We start from the raw sequence: 22,058 nt of genomic DNA, 5'->3' as shown, positions 1-22,058 counted from the left end.
TGAGCCATATCGCCAGCCTAGAGTTTCAGTCTTTCACTGTACATTTAGTTTGACAGGAAATAAATTGATTTTTGTTTTTAATTCTCAGGGTGGCACACTGTGTTTTTCAAAACTTGATTATGCTGTGGCTTGGTTCATCCGTGAATCCATGACGATATACATTTTCTTGTCGGCATTATGGGACCCTACTATAAGCTGGAGAACTGGCCGCTACAGGTTGCGTTGTGGAGGGACAGCAGAGGAAATCCTAGATGTGTGACAAGAGCTTCGTGGCTGTGCACAGAGGACGGAACAGAAGTATTATAAATTATGTTTATAGAGATGCTTTTAAGGATCTACCTTCAGTAGTTTTATCACATGTATGTTTTGGTATCCGCTCTTTAATTTATTTGCATGGCACTCGCATCTGTGAAAAGGAAAAAAACAAAAACAAAACAGGTCTGTAGGCTTGGCCAATAGCATATTTTGTGGAAGTAGAGAATCAAGACAGTTGGTTCTAGGAAACTGGGTTTGTTTTTTTGTTGTTGTGTTTGTTTATTTTTTAAACAAATATATATACATATATATATACATATATATATATATGTATATATATATGTACACACACACACACACACAGACTGCTCTGCAGCAGACACTATGACAGTATCCTTCAGTAGGGAAAGTTTCTTACCTGAGTGGACTCACTCTACAGTCTGTATAGGCAGGACAGTAGCAGCTCTGTGAGAGAAGGGGACGGGTCCCGCTCCTCCCTGTGGAAAGTGAATGGTGTTTCACAGGGAGGCGCCGACTGAGAAACTTTTTCATGCTTTATGCCTACCTCTTGTAGTTGTTGCAGAGCAAGTAGAAGTTAGAAGTTGTAATACGGTAGCTAGGCCTTGCAAAAACAAACGGAAAACTTTAAAAAGTAATAATAATAATAAGAGCTGGAGTCTAGTATTTATATGAATCTGTGAGGAATTTTTTTTTTTTCTGTCTCACTGCAATGAACCAAAAGTGGCTGAGATTGGTTTTTAATCATAACCATGAATTGAAGGCATCTTTCGGACCAACTGTTGTTGGTTCTGTCTTGAACCATGTTAATCACTGTGCTGTAATTAGAGCTGAATCTTTCCTTCCCTGCTCCTCACCCAGCCTGCCCCATCTTTCCTTAGCTTTTTTTCAGGGTGGGGGTGGGGGGTGATCTTGTTTTAGTGTGAGTGGATGTTTTGATAGTTGTAAGGAAAAATGCATTTCAGACACAGTTCACAGGAGCTATTTTCTTACCCAGTATGTCTGTATTATTAATAAGAATGTAATTTCATGATACAGGTATTTAATATCTTTTTTAAGTAAGTAAATATTCTAGCTATCAGTATATCAATTACAGTAGAGAATTAAGAGAGGGCGTGATGAGGTTTACTCTTAAAATCAGTCAGTATCTAACTGAGTCTACTGTGTGTGTGTTGTTTATTTGTTTTTTGGTGTTTTTTTTTTTCTTTTTTTACTATACTAGTGTAGTCTTATTTAAATTGGATTTTTGTATTCAGTTTGTATGACCGTAGACTAGGTCAGCCTAGTTGTAAATGCATGCTATACTTCACTCCTCTCTCTCCATCACTCAGCTAAACTTGCTTGTCAGCCTGTGCCTCACTTGTGGTGAACTGGACTTGCGTTTAAAATACGCAAAAATGTAAGGGACAGTGCATCAGCCTTTATCCCCCGCCCCCTGTCTTTTTAAGTGGTGTTTTGCTTTTCCTTCCGAATTCAGTGGCATGTTGTCCACCTGATGCCTGCTGCTAACACCAGCACCACGGCAGCTTCACATCCTGTGTTACTATGGCTTCCGTGTCAACACATAGCGTGTAGCCTGTTAGCAATAACTCCCTACTTATAGAGAACACCTCATCCTACTGAGCCAGTCCATCTGCCTAATGACTCTACACACGGTCTAAATTGCAATATGTCTGTAAATGTGTAGATACTATAAATACACACCCCACTTACGTTTTTTCTGGGCCAAACTGCGTTACCCTTCTTTCCCTCTTTCTCCTGGCCGCCTCCTTCTCTCTCTCTCTCTCTCTCTCTCTCTCTCTCTCTCTCTCTCTCTCTCTCTCTCTCTCTTGCCTTATGACGAATTTGTTTGAAGGGCATTTTCTTTATGAGCAAAGGCTTGGATGCATATTCCTTTTTTTTTCTTTCTGTGAAATGGGTATAATGCCCCCCGAGGAAAGTTGCACAGTGAAAATCAGTCTGGTTATGACCCACTACGTGTTTATTTTTGAATCACTCTAATGAGTTGAGTTTTGCTGAGCGTGTTTGTCACAGTCCGTTTGTTTAGTCGAGTTTGGTAGATGCCATCCTTTGCACTGCTGAAGTGAAATCTTGCTGATGACTTAGCTTTTTTGTTGATCTCAGTATGGGCAAAGAAACAAAATCCAAATGGCTGGACAGACTTCCTGTGTTCTGTAAATATTTAAAAAAAAATGTTCTGTATGTGTGTTTTATGTGGTCATGGAGTATTTCCTTAAAATGGAACTTCAAGTACGCAGAGTAATTCTTTGTGTAGCAAGTTTGGAGTGAAGAGAAAATAGTAAGAAATACTGTAAATGTCAAAGTATCACAGCAGAACTGTAGGAGTCCAAATTTATAATAAACTGTCTTTTTTAAAAAAAAAACCAATTAAGTGTCTAGAATATATCATGTTTTATTATTTAAAATTATTGTCTTAAGTTTTGTTTGTTCAGAAAATAAAAATTTGAATACAATCAACATGAGCAACAGTGTGGTTTTGTTTACTCCCTTTCATTTTCTGCTTCTGATCAGTGATCTAACCTGGTCTATCTCCGGCATGTGGTCATTGATTTTCAAATCTTCCTTTCATTTGGGCTGCCCTAGGCTGGAGAGCATAAAGTACGTGTGCCCAGTCCACACATCTACATTAATCATCCTGGGTGGGGCTGTATTCTGCTGTGGCTGCACTTAGAAAATCACTAGCCCTTAATGACGATGAGCTCTAGTACAGACCCAGAACTCCCTTTGGGAGCTCTCCACTGGCTGCATGAGCCTGAACTCTGTCTCCTCAATTGTCTCACTTCCATAGTTAAGAAAGATAAATCAGTCCCAGGGAAGGACTGGGGTGGTCTTGCTGCCTGAGATGCTGAGCTGCACCCCCACACTGTCCAGGCAGGCCTCCCCCAAGCTGGAGGCATTCCCAAGCCTGTTCCCAGTAGCCCATGAGTAGCAATATCTGGAGAACAAATCCAGCTGTGTGTGTTTGTGTGGTGTGTGTGTGTGTGTGTGTGTGTGTGTGTGTGTGTGTTATGTCCCCCAGAGCAAGCTGGCTAACTAGGCAATCCTGATTGACCTCTAGGTTCAAAGATAGACCATACGTCTCAGAACATATTGTGGAGAGTGGTCAAGAAGACACCACATCAACTTCTGGCCTGCATACACATGAACCCACACATGAACAGACATCCACATAAGCAGGCACACCACGTGTGCAGGTGTAAAACAACAAAAGCCCTTATGTTCTTGTTGTGCAGGCTTGATTTGTGTTCCCTAGAAGGGTTTTTAGTAGTCCAAATACAGAGCAGCAGCCTAAGAACCAGTATGTGCTAAGCCTTCTCGGGGCCTTTTCCCAGTTCTGGGAGAAGCTGCCAGAGACTAGGTGTCTGGGGGATGTTTTCATGTGGTTCTGCTGTTAGACTGTTAGTCATCACGACATCCATGCCAATAGCATGAAGATATAATTACATGATCTAAACAATTTAGGGATGTCGTTCCTGTGCAGGACTGAGGATCTGTGTACCAGCCTCCCCTGAAGACTGCACGCTTCCTGTTGTAATGTGACCTGTTTCCCAGCTCCACAAATCCTGGGACTTCTGTTATCGCCTCTCATGACTGACAGACAGCCAGAGCAACAGGCAGCATGTTGGAGAGTCTAGTTGATTCTGATGTAAACACTGGAGCATGGGAAGGGAATAGAGTTAGAAGTAGGGATCGACTGGGCTGGGCATTATGGCCCATGCCTGTAATCTTAGCATTTGGGAGGCTGAAACAGAAAGATCCCAGCCTAAGTTACATAGCAAGATCCTACTTAAAAACCAAGTGGGAGAGGTTTAGGGGTCGTTTTTTGATAGAGCTGATGTCTGAAAGTGATGATCATGACACAGACTAGCAACAGATGGCAGAGCAAAGGACAGAATCTCAGGGAGCTATTTATAGGATAAAGACATCCAGGAAGGGACTAGATATACGCTCAACCAGGAAGCACTGGCTTCTCTCCCAGAGGACCTGGTCTGATTCCCAGCATCCATGTGGTTTGTTCACAAACATCGGTAACTCCAGTTCCAGGGGATCTGACATCCTCTTCTGGCCTCTGAGCGTAGATGATATGTATGGAGGCAAAACACCAATACAGGTAAAATAATGATTTACAAAATCCAAGAAGACAGGCTTCCAGCCCCAAGGTTGTGTGGATCTCTTGATGGCCCTGGGACTCTGGCCAGCTCTCTTAATCGTTCTGAAACCCAGTTTATTACTGTATACAATGATGGACTTTGAAGTCTTCTCCTTGGCTCATGAGATGAGGTGTATAAAATTCGATGGTTAGTTCCTTTCTGCTTCTGAGTAAGAAATTTCCGTGGGCCAGGCGGTGGTGGCGCACGCCTTTAATCCCAGCACTCGGGAGGCAGAGGCAGGCGGATCTCTGTGAGTTCGAGACCAGCCTGGTCTACAGAGTGAGTTCCAGGACAGCCTCCAAAGTTACACAGAGAAACCCTGTCTCAAAAAAAAAAAAGAAAAGAAAAAAAAATTTCCGTGGGGGGTATCTTGGAAAGAGACTTTAGAAAGAGTCGGGTGGGGGGTGTCATGGATAATCAGAAAAGGGCAGTGAGTTCAAGAGCAGGCACCAGCCCCAGGGTGGCTGCATCTCCATCCCTGGTGAATTGCCTCACATAATGAGGGTGGAGTCTGTGTGGGAGTAACATCCTTGTGTTGTGATTTTTCTTAATATGGTATATTTTATCCCACAAGAGAAAAAGGAGTGGGTTTCCATAGCTAAAAACTGCCTCTGTCCCTTGATGATGCCCATCCCCCCCACTTCTTTTTAACTGAAGGAACTTCTAAGGAAAGGCATCTCTAGGGGGCTAGTTCAGCAGGGTGGAGCTTCAGAAGTGAAAAGATCCCGGCGTAGGAGGATGAGGACGAGAAGAAAGGAAAGTCATGACACATTCCCAGCGACACGGTGAAACCACAAATTCTGACCTGAATTCTCAAGAAGGGGAATTCCTTGCTGCCCCACCCCCACCCCTCATCCGCCAGCTCTGGCCACAGTGTGTCTTCATTTTGTTATTGCTTCTCAGCCTGGGTTGCTAACTTCCTACTTGGACAGCATTGACCTAACTTCAGCTTAACCTCTGGCATCGGCTTCTTTCTGACCTCATTGTTTAAATACTGAGGTTTTGAAGCAATAGACAGGGTTGTTTTTGGTTTTTTTGGTTTTTTTTTTTTTTTTTGGTTTTTTTTTTTTTTTTTTTTTGGTTTTTTGAGACAGGGTTTCTCTGTGTAGCCCTGGCTGTCCTGGAACTCACTCTGTGGACTGGGCTGGCCTCGAACTCAAGAGATCCGACTGCCTCTGCCTCCTGAGTGCTGGAATTAAAGGTGTGTGCCACCAATGCCTGGTTCAAGGTTTCATTTTTGCATGTCAAATTGTGAGCCACCAAAAACGTCGGCCATTTCTTGAGAATGTAGCAGCAGTATATGTAATATCCTAAACACTAGGGAAACTGATGTTGTATGATATTTTGTTTGTGTTCTGACAAAGCTTGCCTGGAGATGAGAGGGCGGAGCTAGGCACTAGTAAGCCATAGACACCAGGCAGGGGTGGCACACACCTTTAATCCCAGCACTTGGGAGGAGGAAGCAGGAAGAGCAGGAGTCCAAGGCTACCCTGGGCTACAGGAGATTGAACCAATCTAGAAGAGAAAGAGCTGGATGGTGGTGGTGCACACCTTTAATCCCAGCTCATGGGAGGCTCACACTTTTAATCCCAGCACTAGGGAGGTGGAGACAGGAACATAAGGTGGGGAGAGACAGGATCTCCGCCCCATTCCAGCTGAGGATTTATAGAGGTAAGAAGTCTCTAGTGGCTGCTGCTCTGTTCTCTGATCTTTCAGCTTTCACCCTCAATATCTGACTCTGGTGTTTATTGATAAGACTAATTAGAATCTCACTTCAAACTGAGACAGAAGAATCTCTGGCAATGTATAGAGTGAGTTCAAGGCCAGTCTGGGCTTCAAAACAAGATCTTGTCTTTACAAAAACATAAAGAAATCTTTTTCTTCTTTTCTTTTTTTTTTTTTTTGGTTTTGTTTTTTTTGTTTTGTTTTTTTTTTTGTTTTCAGGCAGGGTTTCTCTGTGTAGTCTTCACTGTCCTGGAATTTTCTCTGTAACCCAGGCTGGCCTTAAACTCACAGAGAACTGACTGCCTCTGCCTCCCAAGGGTTGGGGTTAAAGGCCTGTGCCACCACCGCCCGGCCTGACAATTTCTTAACCATATCTAAATGAACATCTAAATGGTTTCTTTGGGAGTGGGGCTGTTATGACAGGGTCTCTCTACAAGGCCCTGGCTGTCCTGGAACTCACTATGTAGACCAGACTAGCCTTGAACTCACAGAGATCAGCTTGCCTTTGCCTCCCGAGTTATTTTACATGTCTTTCCATTTTAACCATAAAAAGAACTTATGTGACCAAACAGAAATCTTTATTTTTCCAAACTCTTTATATTCAGGGCAAAGTTTTCCTAAGGCAAGATAGGGTAGAGTTGGAAATAATTTGCATTTGTACAAATGAGTGGGCCCCTGGAAGTTGTCTGGATCAAAGATCTTTTCCCCAAAATGTGATTTCCTTCCCTCTTTTTCCAGTTCCAACTTTCAAGTAAGTGTTTTCATGCTCCATTTCCATTCTGAAACAAATGATACTAAGCCTTGGTGCTGTTCTTCTCAGTATGTCTCTGAAGTTTATTTGTGAGCATTTTCTGATCTAGTCTCTGGGCTCCAGAGGTAGGGTATGTAACTGTGCAAAGTCTTTGCTGTAGAAAAAAATCAGCAGTTAGGCATGGTGCTGCACGTCTTTGATCCCAGTGTTTGGGAGGCAGAGGCAGGTGACTTCTGTGAGTTCCAGGCCAGCCTGGTCTACATAGTAAGTTCCAAGACAGCCAGGGCTATGCAGAGCAATGGGTCTCAACCTGTGGGTTGGGATCCTTTTGGGGGAGGGGTTTGAACAACCCTTTCACAGGGGTTGCTTAAGACCATCAGAACTTACAGATGTTTGCACTATGATTCATTACAGTAGCAAAATTACAGTTATGAAGTAGCAATAAAAATAATTCTATGGTTGCGAAACTGTATTAAAGGGTTGAAGCATTAGGAAGGTTGAGAGCCTCTGCTCTATGTAGTCCCAGCTGGAACTCACTATGTAGAGAGATGAGAGAGAGAGAGAGAGAGAGAGAGAGAGAGAGAGAGAGAGAGAGAGAGAGAAGAACCCATCTATCCTCTGTTCCTTAAAAGTTTTAAAATATTTATCTGTAAACATGTCTGGTCCTGACACATGTATAGTTTCAGTTTATTTGATTATTATTTTTTTGTATTAGTTTGTATTTTCTACATTTTTAAAAGTCAGCTTTAGTTGCCTCTACATCAGAGATGCATGGAGCATGTCTGTAGTCCTCTTTGAATATTGTCTTTCCTGGTCACAGAGGCACCTGTTCCAGGGCTTGGCAGTCATGCACCCATCAATTATGGGCATCTATAGTCTGAGAGGAAGGGCACAGGCAGAGCCGATGGTCTCTCAACTCTCAACAACACTCTACCTCTTTGCCCTTCCTCCTTTTCTTTTTTTAGCCAATTTATTCTTTGGCAATTTCATACACATATATGATACATTCTAGTCACATTCATTCCTCTATTCTTTCTTATCTTCTTTCCATTCCCACTAGCCCCCCTCTCTTCCTCTCATCAATTCCCCCCATCAGTCTCTCATGCCTTTTTTGTTTTGACTTTGTTTTTGCTTTGTGGCCCACTGTATTTAACTAGGACTGCTTGTGTAAGCACAGATGTGCAGCTATCCACTAGTGCATGAGTAACTTACTAGTGGCTCCAACACTGAAGACAGTGACTTCCTTTCTTAAGACAGCCTGGACAGCCATGAGCACCTCTGGGTAAGGGAGGGTCCCACAAGCCCCTCCCCCACCTATGGCTGGATGTCTTCCGCAATTCTCTGTAGCCGTTGTGAGTTCTAGACTGCCCTGGCTGTGTCATTTCCACAGGACAGCTCTTCAGGGCCCTCTTCCTCATCATTCTGCTCTTTACGGTCTTTCTGCTCCATCTTCTGTGATGTTCCCAAAGCTTGGAGGGAATGATATGGGTGTCCCATTGAATACTGAGCACTCAACAGTCATTTGTCCTCGGCACCCTGACAACCAGCCAGGAGACTCAGCCTTAATCTCACTTCACTTGGATCAAGGTTGAAGACAGTTCTAGTCTATGGGTATAAACAAATATGGAAGAGGCGATTTGATAGTATGTCCAATTAGCGTGACAAAAGTAGTTGGCCAGTCCCTAGTGGCATATGACTTCGCTGAGCAGGGGCCTTTTTGACTAGGTCCACAATTACCATGAATAAACTCTCCCATCGATCTAGTCAGAAATCAGTTGGTTACCACCATAACAGTTGGGACACTGTTGCACCAGTAAGCACTCCTTGCCCAGCAAGTTGGTATGGTAGCATACATGGTCTCAAGTTGGGGAAGACTATTGCTAACTTTGATTCACCATCTGTCTACATGACTACTACTATTGGCATTATGAATACCAGAGAGCACAGAGGGAGCTCCCAGCCTGGTTACAGCATGGTTTCTTTATAGTCTGCAACCAACATATGGTGTTTTCAGCAGTAGGTTCTTATCATCCCATGCTTGTGGGTAACCAGTAGCAACAGTCATAACATGTATAGTTTTGGAGCCTTCTTGATCCATGACTCCTAGGGACATCCCTCACACTCAGCACTGGGAACTTTGTTTGATAATCTGAGGCTTCTGGGTTCAGCATTATCCACCCATGCATGGGATCTACATTCAAAGTCTTTCTTTTTTCAATGTTTTTTTAATTAGCTTGTAAAGTAGTGGGTTTCCATGTAACTATTTATATCCTTAGTTTTGGTTAATCCTCACCCATACTCCATCTTCTTTTCAATCCCTGTTTAAATCTTGCTGCCCCTAGAAATCTCTCCTTCTAGGTTCTTAATTGTTTTTTTAGATTTTTATTTTATTATTTTTGTTTACGTGTATATGTGTGTCTGTATGTAGGAAAGTACACCATGTATGCATGCAGAGGCCAGAAGAGGATGTCAGATCTCCTGAAGCTAGCAGCTGGGAGTCACTTGATGTGGCTCATGGGAACCAAACCTAGGTCCTCTAGAAGAGCAGCAAACTCCCTTAATCACTGAGCCATCTCTCCAGCTTCCCTCCGCCTAGTTTCATAGCACAGGTATTACGGAAATTTGATCACACTGTGTGAAGATACGTCGCTGTTTTACCTCACCTGCCTAAGGCACCTTCTGATTGATTTAATAAAGAGTTGAATGGCCAATAGCTAGGCAGGAAAGGATAGGCAGGACTTCTGGGCAGAGATAGGAACTCTGGGAAGAATCTGAGAGGTGGGGGATTCACCAGTAAGAGGCAAAGGAGGTAACAAGCCACAGAACATAGATTAATATAAATGGGTTAATTTAAGTTTTAAGAGCTAGTTGGGAACAAGTTTACGCTAAGGCCAAGCTTTCATACTTAATAAGAAGTCTCCATGTCATTATTTGGGAGCTGGTGGTCCAAAGAAAGTCTGACTATATTTGGCATACTGTTGTGTACCCTAATAAACTTATTATTTTATTAGTTATTATTATTATTTGGCCACTAGATATAGAGGCCAAAAAATGGTGACACACACGCTTTTAATCCTATCACTTGGGAAGCAGAGATCCATCCAGATTTCTGTGAGTTTAAAGCCACACTGGAAACAACCAGGCATGGTGACTCACGCCTTTAATCCCAGGAAGTGAGCCTTTAATCCCAGGAAGTGATGGCAGAAAGGTATATAAGGCATGAGGACCAGGAACTAGGACTGGTTAAACTTTTAGGCTTTTGAGCAGCACAGTTGAGCGGAGAACCATCCAGTCTAAGGAAACAGGATCAGCTGAGGAATTGGCAAGATGAGGTGGCTGTGGCTTGTTCTGCTTCTCTGATCTTCCAGCATTCACCCCAATAACTGGCCTTGGGTTTGTTTTATTAATAAGACTCTTTAAGATTCATGCTACAGCATACAACATGGAGGCATGTATATCCAAGGGTAAGGCCTATGAGCAGCTAGTGTGCTACTCCATGGGAGATTAGGTAGAAACATCTGCTGCAGCTCAGCCCAGCAACTTCCTAGAGCTGTTCTATCTGTTCCTAGGCAGATAGACGCAGCTCCCAGACAGTACTCACAGGCGTGAGTTTTGGCCCTCACAAACCAAGGGGACAGAGCCAGCTGCCAGCACCACGTGCTAATCAGAGTCACAAAAGAAACCTACAGATGCACAGAAGAGCTTTGCAACATTTTCCCAGAGTTAGGGCATGCAGAAAGTCAGGTCTAGACCAAGAAAACCTCTCAACAGTTACAATAGGCTTGAAACTATGTTTAGGTACTGAAGAAAGAAAAGAAAATGGGTAAAGACGGTCATAAAAAAATAAATAATTTAAAAATAAAAAGTGAAGTCTTTGAAGAGAGAGTAAAGTAATATAAAAAGAATAAGTCACATAAAGATGGGAAATATCATAACATGGGTGTTTGAACCCTATATAGTGCTTTATTAATTTTAAAATTTTAAATGCTAACGAACAAAAAACAACAGCTACTGAGAGACATTGGATTGTAGAAAAAAACTGCTGAATTAAACCATCTTATATATTTTAAGGATGTCTTAACTTCAGAATGGAATTCAGAAAATGTGTTGCATTGGGGGAAAGGTTATGCCTTTGTTTCCATAGGAAACAAAAAGCTGTGGATTCTTTCAAAATTAATGAAGATCAGATTTGATCAAGGGAGACCTTCTGAAAATCTTGATTGCAGACATGAAGGAAGAAACCAAGAAAAACTGCAAGATAGGTAACGTATATGCTGATTCCTCTACATGGGAAACAGCTCTGAGACTGGATGAGATGTGATAAATTTTGTTGGCTACAGAGTTCTCATGACATTATTACATGCCATCCATTCATATGGAATGGATGGAGATTTATATTACCGTGTGGTTAGGCAGTCCAAACAGACTTATAAAGTTGACAGATGCCTTTTACCTACTCAAACATAGAACAGAAAATCATCTTTAACTAACTTGTGCACACCAAACATTCCATACTTGTGTTACAGATATGTATGTTGCCTTTAAAAGTTTGTGTGTTTTCAGAAAAAAAAGGACCAGACACCATTGAAAACAAGACAGGTAGCCTGGGTGATCCAGATGCTCTGAATGCCTCCATTGCCATTTCCTCAAAAATCTGCATCCAGAACAACGTCAAAGCTGCTAGCTGAGGTGTCTCCATCCACCTCACTCCCACTTGTTGGGAGTATAGGCCCTTCTTTTCAGAACTGCCATGCTCTATGGAGCCTTCAGGATAAAGCCTGGGCTTTTTCCTCATGGCCAGGAGGTCCTTTAAATTAACTCCTCCATTCCCACTTCCTGCCAGTTTCCTTAATCCACGCATAAATTCTCCTCTCAGTAAACTTTCTGCAGGGTCCTGATTTCTCCTGCTCTTGATCTTGATGCATGTTGCTTCCTTAACTGGGCTCCCTGGTTCCTCTGATGAACCCCCTCTCTACCCATGGGTCTTAGCTCAGATGTCCCCTGCCTGAGGGGTTTCCCAACATCCTTACCTATGTATACACAAGGTCTGTGCCTACACAGCCTCATCCTTCACCTCTGCCCTAGCTCTCAACACACTCATTATTTTAATTGCCCCTTACATTGTTGAATTCATCTTAGACTGAGGTTGTCAAAGGCAGGGAGGGTTAGTAGCTTACTTGATCTTGTATCCCAAGCACCTAGCCTAGGACTTGACACAAAGTCCTTTCTACTGAATGAATTAATGAACAAATAAAGATAAGCAGTCCTAGCACAAGCCATCACTATTATTCCTAAAACTAATCATATAGCAGCAAAGAGCACAGACTGTACACACAGGGCTGGCTTCACGTACCAACATAATCATTTTGCTTCCTGTGCAAGCTGGCTACCTCAGTGGATGGCAGGGTTATCAGTTCAAGGTTGGCATTAGAGTTCAATGTGACTGGGCAGTGGTGGCACATGCCTTTAATCCCAGCACTCAGGAGGCAAAGGCAGTCAGATCTCTGGTTTTGAGGCCAGCCTGGTCTACAGAGGGAGTTCCAGGACAGCTAAGGCTGTTACACAGTGTAGGCAGATGTTTCTTTCTCAATTCCTGCTCCATCTCACAGGCAGCTGTTGGGAGACACGTCTCTGTGCTGGGGCTGGCGTGAGACTGTAAGATTAGGAAGCTGTGTTTAGCTCTGTTTTTGTGTGTTCAGAACCTTTTTTAAAATCTTTTTTAGGTCTTATGTGGATCTATGCCAGATGATGGGTGCCATTTGTAGGTGGAGTTTTTCTGTCCCAATGGCCTGTTCTCAAATAACTGGCAGCTACTTCCCAAATAACTGATTCGGAGACTTAATATTAAATTATAAATGTTCAGTCAATAGCTCAGGCTTGTTACTACCTAACTCTTACATTTAAATTAATCCATATTTCTTATCTATGCTTTTTCATGTAGTTCATGGCTTGTTATCTCATTTTCTACATGTCCTGCTTCCTCAACAGCTGGCTGGCGTCTCTCTGACTCTGCCCTTCTTCTTCCGATCATTCTCCGAGTTTGGTTGTCCCACCTATAATTCCTGCCTGGCTACCGACCAACTAGTTTTTTATTAAACCAATCTGAGTAACAAATCTTCACAGTGTACAAAAGGATTCTTCCACAGCAACACTGAAAACTCCTGTCTCAAAAGACAAAAAAGAAACAAAGGAAAAGAATTCAATGTGACTCTGAGTGCGAAAAGTCACATTCTCTATGAAATTTTCTGTTGCTATGATACAAATCTCAAGAACTAGGATCTTGTGACTCATTGAAAACAAAACCTTGGTGCTGGGGAGATCAGGGGCTCAGTGGATAAGAGCAATTGCTACAAAAGCATGAGGACCCGAGTTTGAATCCCCGGAACCCTGGTGTGGTCACATGCAAGCCTGTGACCACAATTGTTCAGGGCAGAGACAGGAAGATCCCTGGGACTTGCTGGCCACCAGTCCAGCTCCAAGTTCATCAAGAGACCCTGTTCAAAGGAATACTGCAGGGAGTGATTGAGCAGGACACCCAGTGTCCTCTTCTGGCTCAATTACTCTGTAAAATCAGTCAGAAGCTCCTCCCTTTGAGGGGTTGAGAAGGCACTGTTCACAACTGAAAGGGGACATTGCTTGATCTCTTCTAAGGGATCTGACCAGTGTCCAAGGAGAAAAATCAATAGGATTTGTTTGAATTATTTTAAATGGGGTCGTAGTACCTGTTGAATGCCGTCCAGAGCCAGTGGATTGGCCTTCAGAGCCTGGCAGCAGCGGCCAGGCCTCATGGCACAGACCTGCATTTGTACTACAACAGCCCATGATGCCTGGAGGCCACCGTATCTACTGCAGAGCACTGCACACGCCACGTGGAATGAGATGCACGGGCAACACTCCAGAGCTCTTATGTAGCTCAAGTGTTTCTCGCTGTTATTTTAATGATCAGCTGGTTCTGTATCATCCAAGAACCCTTTCCAAATGTGCTCTATCTCTGGGCGTGAATTGTATCGAGCACAAGGAATCCAGGTCTTTCTGGAACTAGCCACCTGACCTGAAAGGGACACCCCTCCCCCGACTTTGTAGGTTCCATAGTTTTCTAACTATGAGTGATTATTTTGGGTGCCAAGAGCACAGATCGACTCCTGTGTAGTGAAACCCTGGACTCTGCACTTTCACAGGTTTTCCTGCCATACAGATCTGCCACTGTCAGCTGCTCTCTGAGGGACACTGCAACAGTGCTGTGACATGGGAAGCTGAGGCAGGAGGGTGGTGAATTCAAGGCCAGCATGGCTACATTACTGGATGCTTTGGGGAGTGGGGGAAATGGGAGAGAGCACTGGGAGTGTTTAGAGCTGGAGACCTTGGCTCAGACCCTAGGGTATCATTTTATTCTCTGAGTGAAACTGTCCAACAGAAAGAAGATTCCTGCAATAGGCCGTGGCCTGTAGGCCACCCAGCAGATGTGGACTGGCCAACCATTGCTAGGAGTAGCAGTGTTTGAGGAAAACTCACCGAAAAGTTAAACAAAAATTTTCTTGCCAATAGTTTTTTTTTTTCCTTAAAAAACTATGGTTTTGAACTCTGATATAAAGGAGAGTGGAATTTAGCTTTTTTTTTTTTTTTTTTTTCTCTGTTTTCATAGATCATCTGAAAGGGATGGAAACACAGGGCAAAAGTTACCGCAGTTCTGTTTTTGAGAATGACCTGAAGTTGCAGAATGAAGATTGGAGACTTTAAGTCCTCCACCGTGCTGCTGATTGAGGCCAGCAGGCCTGTACCTGCCCGGCCCTGGTGAATTCTGGGAACATGATAACCTGTGTAGTTATCACTGGGCCTCTACAGGTATATAGAATATACAAGTATCAATAGTAACAGGCTAACACACCTCTATCAACTCAGCCTCCAAATGCAGAGACCAATAATGCTGAGAGCAGTGTGTTTGGCATATAGAGACAAGGGTTCATGACTGGCCACCCCATTTCCTTACTGTGGCCATCTCTGGGAGAATCTGACCAAGTCCATCGTTGCCAGTGACACACACAGAAAGGTTCAGCATTCCTGCATGAAAGCAAAAGCACCCTCTCCATTTTTTTTTTTCCCAACAGAAAAGTCCTGGTTCCCTGCCCCACTGACTGCTGGTTCCAATTATGGTGGCAGCTGGGCCACCACTGACTGCTTGATGAATTGGAACAGCTGGCTTGACAGATCATTAGGCAAAGAGATCGAAAACAAAGGGCATGTGTAATGTACAAGAAAGAGACTAAAGTTTATGGCCAGAGGGTGTGGCTTATATAGAGGTAGAATTAATGGGAGACACAAGAAACTTTAGACATAATGGAGGGTGTGTACTAGGGGAGCATGATGAGGACTTTGAAAGAAATGTGATTAGAGCATAAGAAACAAAATTAGGAAGCTGGGAGACGGCTTGGTTGGTAAAGTGTCTGCTGTGTGAGCATGACACCCTGAATTTGGATGCCTAGCATACTTGTCTGGAATGGTGTCACCCAGCTGTAACCTCAGCGATGAAGAGAGGTAGATCCCTGGGGCTTTCGGGCCAAACAGGCTAGCCAGTTGGTGAGAACAAAACCCTATCTCAACAAATAAGGTGGGAAGTGCCAGGTGGTGGCGGCACAGGCCTTTGGTCTCTGCACTCAGGAGGCAGAGGCAGACAGATCTCTATGAGTTCAAGGCCCAGCCTGATCTACAGAGTGAATTCCAGGCCTGACAAGGTTACATACTGTCTCACAGTAATAATAATAACAATATAAAGTAGAGAGTGAGAGAGGAGGATGCCAGATGTCGACCTCTGCTCTCTAGAAACAGGCTGAAGCATGAAGAGAAACGTATGTGTAGAGGACATAGAAGATCACACAGACGGACACTTAATCTCATAGTAATATTTCCAGAATACAAACACACATGAAAACAAAAGAAAGAAAATGGTTTAGATCCCGGTGGGTTTAATGTAAAGGTACAATACCAAGAAGTGTCCTGCCTGGAAGTAGTGGTGCATGTCTTTAATCTCAGAACTTGGGAGGCAAAGATAGGAGGATCTCTCTGAGTTCGAGGCCAGCCTGGTCTATAGATTGAGTTCTGGGACAACCAGGGCTACACAGAGAAACCCTGTCTCAAAAAAACAAAGAAGGGGGTGAAGGAGAGAGAAGTGTCTTATGAATCTCTTGGCTCTCTCTCTCTCTCTCTCTCTGGTGTGTGTGTGTGTGTGTGTGTGTGTGTGTGTGTGTGTGTGTGTGTGTTACTAGGGGTTGAATTTAAGGCTTTCTGCACTTTAGGCAAGTGCTCTATCACTGAGCTGTATCCTTAAACCTTTTTAAACTTTTTCATTTTGATCCTAGGCTGTCCTTGAACTTGCAATCTTCCTGCCTCAGCTTCATGTGTAACTGGGATCTCAAGTTTGTATCACAGATCTTGGCAACATTTCTTGATTCTAATGGTAAGTATATCATTTGTTGGCCAGAAAGAGAGAGTCATTGACAAAGAAAGGGAATAGGAACACCCATCAGTAGACTATTAGGGGCCAGGCATGGTCACACACACCTTTAATCTCAGCACTCAGGAGGCAGAGACAGGAGGATTTTTGAGTTCAAGGCAAGCTTGGTCTAGCAAGTTCTAGGACAGCCAAGTGTGTGTAGAGAGATCTTGTCTCAAATAAACAAACAAACAAACAAACAAACAAAAAAAGACTGTTACCAATGCTGGAGACTCTTGGGAGATAAGAATAATAATTATAGGTTGTTGGGGAGGGATGAATTGTGATGACCCTGAAAATCTTTTTCTGGCCAAAATCCCATTGTTTATGAGCAATAGGAATACATTGGGGGTAGTGTAGGTGGATGCTTTTTTCCCAATCCTTGCTGCCAAATAACTAACACAGAGGCTTAATATTACTTATAAATGCTTGGCCAATAGCTCAGGCTTGTTACTAGCTAACTCTTACACTTAAATTAACCTATATTTCTTATTTATGATCTGCCACATGGATCATGGTTTGTTACCTCATTTTCTACATGTTCTGCTCCCTCGGCAGCTGCTCCCAGAGTCCTCTGTGTCTGGCTGTCCCACCATAATTCCAGCCTGGCTACCGGCCTGTCAGCTTTTTATTAACCAATGAGAGTAATACATATTCACAGTGTACAGAAGGATTATCCCACAGCAGGGCATAAAGTATACTACCCAGGTAGTCTATTTGAGGAAATTAGTCAAGAAATACTCAATAAAATCATATCAAAAATCTCAGCTATGTGAACAAGACAAAGAATGAGTTTGTAATTAAACTATAATCTCAAAAAGGAAACAATGGTAGTTTACAGACAGACTTTGTAATAGTCAATGTAGATGTTAAGGGACACAGAATCATAAAAATTTTGGATCACTGAGATTAAAGGGTCATAAATTTGAGAGGGAGTTGGGGTTACAGGTGGAGTTAGAGGGAGGGCCAGAAATGATGCAAATACTGTACTCATCTATGAAATTCTCAAAAAATAAATTTTAAAAAGTTTAATCAGATGAATCATATTAGAGGGGAAATGTCTATAGCCTAGGCTAAGGTTATAAGTTGTCACAAACCCTACTACAAAGGAAAAGAGGAAAATGGAGACTAGATGTGGTCTCAAGCCTGGCTGAGGCTTTTTGGATTGGGCGGAAGGGCCCCCAGCACCTCTCCATGACACACAGCACGCTACTTCAATAACATCTCAGAGAAGGCTGTTGTGAAACTGACGTGGTATGTGTTCTCGGTCTGCCTCTGTCTCGTCTGTCTCTGTCTTTCCTCTCATCCTTTTTCAGTTCTCACGTCTGACCCTATCAGTCTTTACATTAGGCAAATCAACTGTAGCCCCAGCTCGGATGAGCTATTTCTGCCTTAGTGATATAAAAGAGGAGCACGAAGCTTGGACTTACTCCTGTTTCTCTGTATGTGAGAGTACCGTGTGTGTGTGTGTGTGTGTGTGTGTGTGTGTGTGTGTGTGTGTGTGTGTGTACATCTTTGATATGTACAAGTACACATGAATGTATGTGTGTGTACATGTGTAGGCCAGGACCTCGAGTGTCTTTCTTCATTGTTCTCCATCTTGTCTCTGAGATGGGGGTCTCTCACTGGACTTGGAGCTGGTCATCTGGCCAGAGTCCCCAGGATTCCGTTATCTCCAATCCTTGAGAGTGCTGAGATTACAGGTGCACGCCGCCCCGCCTGGCTTCTTATGTTGGTCCTAGGATCTGAACTCAGCTCCTCATGCTCATGAGACAAACACTTTATCCACTGAGACATCTCCCCAGTCCCTGTCCTTCCTTTTTATAAGACCCATCCTCCATGGAATGCTGTGTCCATTTCAACGACAGTTCTCATCCACTGTTACACGGTCCTGTGAAACGTTCAGTGTCATCAGAAATGCACTAGGTTGAAAATGGGGCGTGGGAGAGTGGAGGTGGAGACAAAGAAATGAGGATGGAGAGCTGAGCAGGGCCAGGACAAAGTCTCCAAAGTCCAGTGCAGGACTTGGGGCTTTACCTTAAAGGCAGTTGGGAGTCATTGGAAGTTTTATGTATTAGATTTCTGTGGCTGCTTTGTGGAGCCTGACTTAGAAAGAATAAGCCTGAAGGCAGAAACCAGTAAGAAATGTGGTATCCAATTCTGGGGAGGAATTCTGTTTATCCCCAACCCTGTGTCCTAAGTGTCTACGAACTTCCCTTTTTACATTTGTAGAGGTCCAGAGTTGGTGTCAGAGGAAAGCTCACGCTCTGCTGTAGGAATGTTCTTTCTTGTTCCATACCAACCCTGCAGCTTCCTCAGGAGGATCTGGCCTCCCTGGGCCCCAGCAAGGTGACAGCATCCAAAAGTCCACTTCATCCCACTGCCTCATCTCTCCTGACCTCGAGAGATCACCCTCCGGACACGACTGACTGTCAGCCTCACAGACTTGATCTTCCTCTCCCAGCCTCCTGCTCCCTCTGCAACTTGGTTACCAGTCTGTCTTCCTGACTTCTCTCTGACACCAAAAGCTCCAGTCTGTGGCAGGTACAATTAAAACTCTGCTTGAATTTGTAGTCTCATTAAAGTTATGACACAGAGAAGAAAGAAATCGGTCACAATCAGTTTGCAGGACTTTTGTGACTTGGAGTATCCCAAATCCCAAAGAGTCTTGCCTACAAATGTGGTCCCTCCTCCTCCTCCCCCTCCTCCTCCCCCTCCCCCCTCCTCCTCCTCCCCCTCCTCCTCCCCCTCCTCCCCCTCCTCCTCCCCCTCCTCCCCCTCCTCCCCCTTCTTCCCCCCCCCTCCCCCTCCCCCTCCCCCTCCTCCCCCTCCCCCTCCTCCCCCTCCTTCCCCTCTTCCTCATTGTCCTCTACCCGGTAGCATCCAGCAGTCTTGCTGGAGGGAACTGGCTACCCTCTAAGAGCAAGCCCGTTCTTTCCGTATTCCACGGTCTCACCGTCTCTGATTGCCTCTAGACTGAAAACTAGAATAATATCCTGAGAGAAATGTTTTGTGTTCTATCAAAGGTCTGCCAAGGGCCAATATTCCACCTTGAGGACCCCTCCCCACTTCTCAGCCCTCTTTCCTTCACGTCCTTTGCACGGATTCTTTTAAAATAGCCAATCTGGAAAGACTGTGAGGTCTGCCCCCAGCCGATGTGGAAAGGGCACAGTCACTGCCTCTGTTGGAATATAAGCAGAGTGAATGCTCTGCCTCTGCCTGGGTCACGGCATACTCTTTCTGCAAAACCCAACTGCCTTGCCGTGTCACTTTAGTCTTGTTCATGTGCTTCTTTGTGTGACGCTAAGAATGTTTGTTTTCAACATATCCCAACATGTCTTCCAAGATCTAGAAACAAGAAGGCCAAGCTATGAGAAGAATTTTAAATCTTTGTTCTTGCTTATCAGCAAATCCCTTGAGAATACTCATGGAAGAATGGGGGCTTGACAAAGGAAGGAAGGACATAAATAAGATTATAAAGTTTCAATGTTGTGCTCTTCCCCTATACTTAGGCTACAAATGCTGTCTTGGGCAGCTAGGAATGACTCTAGATTTATTTATTTTTGTTTCTCAGTTTGCTCACTAGAAGCTGTCACTCCAAGATGTACTACACTAACTGGCACAAACAGGCCAGAAATTTCTGGATATAATGTATAGGAAGAAATATGAAAGGACTTTAGGGTGAGTACGTCGTATGCGATGCATTAGCTTGAAATCCACAACCCTCACTCAGTAGACTAGCAGTATACTCATACCATGGAACCACTGAGAAATGCACTCCTTCAAGGAGCGGCGGAATCCTGGTGAGCACTGGAAGGCTGAGGGTGCAATGGGAGACCCTGCACTGAAATCATCTCCCCGTTTGTGTAAGGGTGATGGAAGGGAGTAAAGCTCACGGGCAGCACGACACTGAGCGATTACCGGCATGCCCTGTGACCCAGCAAGGAGGCACTCGCCCTCAATCCCAGCGTTGAGGAGGTTGAGGCAAGAGATCACAGATTCAAGACCAGCCTGTGTTACACAGACATCCTACCCTCAAAAAATAAATAAATAAATAAACAAACAGACAAACAAATAAACAAACAAATATCTCGATCTTGGCAAAAGTGCCAAATTTGACTCTGGGTTGGTATCTGATTAACCAGTCAGTCAAGAGATCCAGAATTAACTGGGGGAAGGTGGTGCCCATTGTCTTGGCACTTGGGAGGGTGAGGCAAGAGGATTGAGTGGTCAAGGCTAAGGCAAGACCTTGTTTAAAAAAAAAAAGAAAAAAGTTAAGAATTGAAACAATGGGCAGCTGTCCATAAAGTTTTATATGATTTATGAAGCTACCGTATTCTAAGTGGGGTGAAAAGAGACTTTATTTGGGCCCCTAAATGCAAATCCTGCTTCAGTCCCCACTCAGTTACCCAGTCTTATTCATTTAGAGACTGAGCCTCCTTCCAAATGAAGGAAAGGAGCATTCACTTAAGATGCCTTAATACCCTGGGAAATGTGTGGTTGGCCTCTTCTTCCTCATCTTCTCTGAGCAGAAGGCTATGTATGCAGTTGAACGTATCACGAAGGGAAGAAATAGCCCAAAGTCTTTGACTTTGAAATGGGAGACGAGAATACTACTGTGAACTACCAGTCTGATGCTGAACAGATCACAAAGACTTTGTCCTAACCATCTTCACATCTGGCCCTGGGCATGCCCAACCCGTCCTGCTGTTGTGTGTATTGAAAGAATACACTCATCAAATTTCCACCTTGGCTTCCTAACCTCTGCTATGACAGCTAAAGTATGACAAAAAAAGTAAATTAAGCCTCGAGAGCAGTACTGTCCAGTCTAAGTACAGCATGGGCTGTATATTTAAGTTTTCTCTTGCTACATTTTTAAACATTAAAAAAAAAAATAGAAGAATGTAGTGGGTAGTTGTTCCAGCTTTGACCTGGAAGTACTGCCCCTAGTGAGGCTTTTGGTAACTGCCATGCCTACCTATGACCCTGGGGCAGGGCCAAGATGGGAGCACTTAAGACCCGAGATCCGGATGTGCCCGGTCTCTTGCTTCCTTGTGATCCTGGATTTTGCTGGATGGTAGACAGAGCAGAGTTCTCCAGAGAACACTCCTGGACTGCACTCTACCTCTCCCAGATCCTGTAGCCAATCCCTTTACTGGCTGTAAGTTACCCCAAAATAAACCTCCTTTTTAACTATGTGGAGTTGCCATAATAAATCCCCACAATAGAGGAAGCTAATTACTAACAGCTCATTTCATTTAATGTAACATTATCAAAACAGTACCATTTTGATATGTAATCAATATGTATTAAATGTGTCTTTGTGCTTATTTTTATATTTGCCTTCAAAATGTGGTATTTTATACTCAAAGAATATCTCAACATGGACTAAACATATTTCACAAGCTTGGTAGCCACGTGTGACCAACCAGTAGCTCTACAACCCTGACCCCACCCCCACCCCATCCTCCGCTATGAGTGGTTGCCAAAAACAATGCTTTCACCTTCCTGGAAAAGTCTCAGAGATGCATGTACAGTTAATAATGCTTGACAGTCGCCGGGCTCAGGGCTTCTCCAGCGTTACTAACACTCTGGTTATGCTGCTGGAGAAAAAAAAAAGTATAGTTGTTCTGCTGCTCCAGATGTGGCC

At 43.7% G+C, this 22,058-nt stretch overlaps 1 protein-coding gene across 1 annotated transcript in view; it reads left to right on the top strand.

The window, feature by feature from the left end:
• Positions 1–2,756, top strand: part of Ugcg (UDP-glucose ceramide glucosyltransferase) — a 34,719-nt gene extending 31,963 nt beyond the window's left edge. Inside the window, exon 9 of the mRNA XM_052716709.1 lies at positions 89–2,756. Coding sequence (XP_052572669.1) covers positions 89–259 — 171 coding nt within the window. The 3' untranslated portion in view covers positions 260–2,756. The remainder of the gene's footprint in view (positions 1–88) is intronic.
• The last annotated feature ends 19,302 nt before the right edge of the window (positions 2,757–22,058 follow it).

Source organism: Peromyscus californicus, unplaced genomic scaffold, assembly GCF_007827085.1.
Source record: "Peromyscus californicus insignis strain IS unplaced genomic scaffold, ASM782708v3 Scaffold_5__1_contigs__length_169319896, whole genome shotgun sequence".
Lineage (NCBI taxonomy): Eukaryota > Metazoa > Chordata > Mammalia > Rodentia > Cricetidae > Peromyscus > Peromyscus californicus.
Note: the sequence above shows the minus strand (reverse complement) of the source record. Positions and strands in the feature narration are given on the sequence as shown.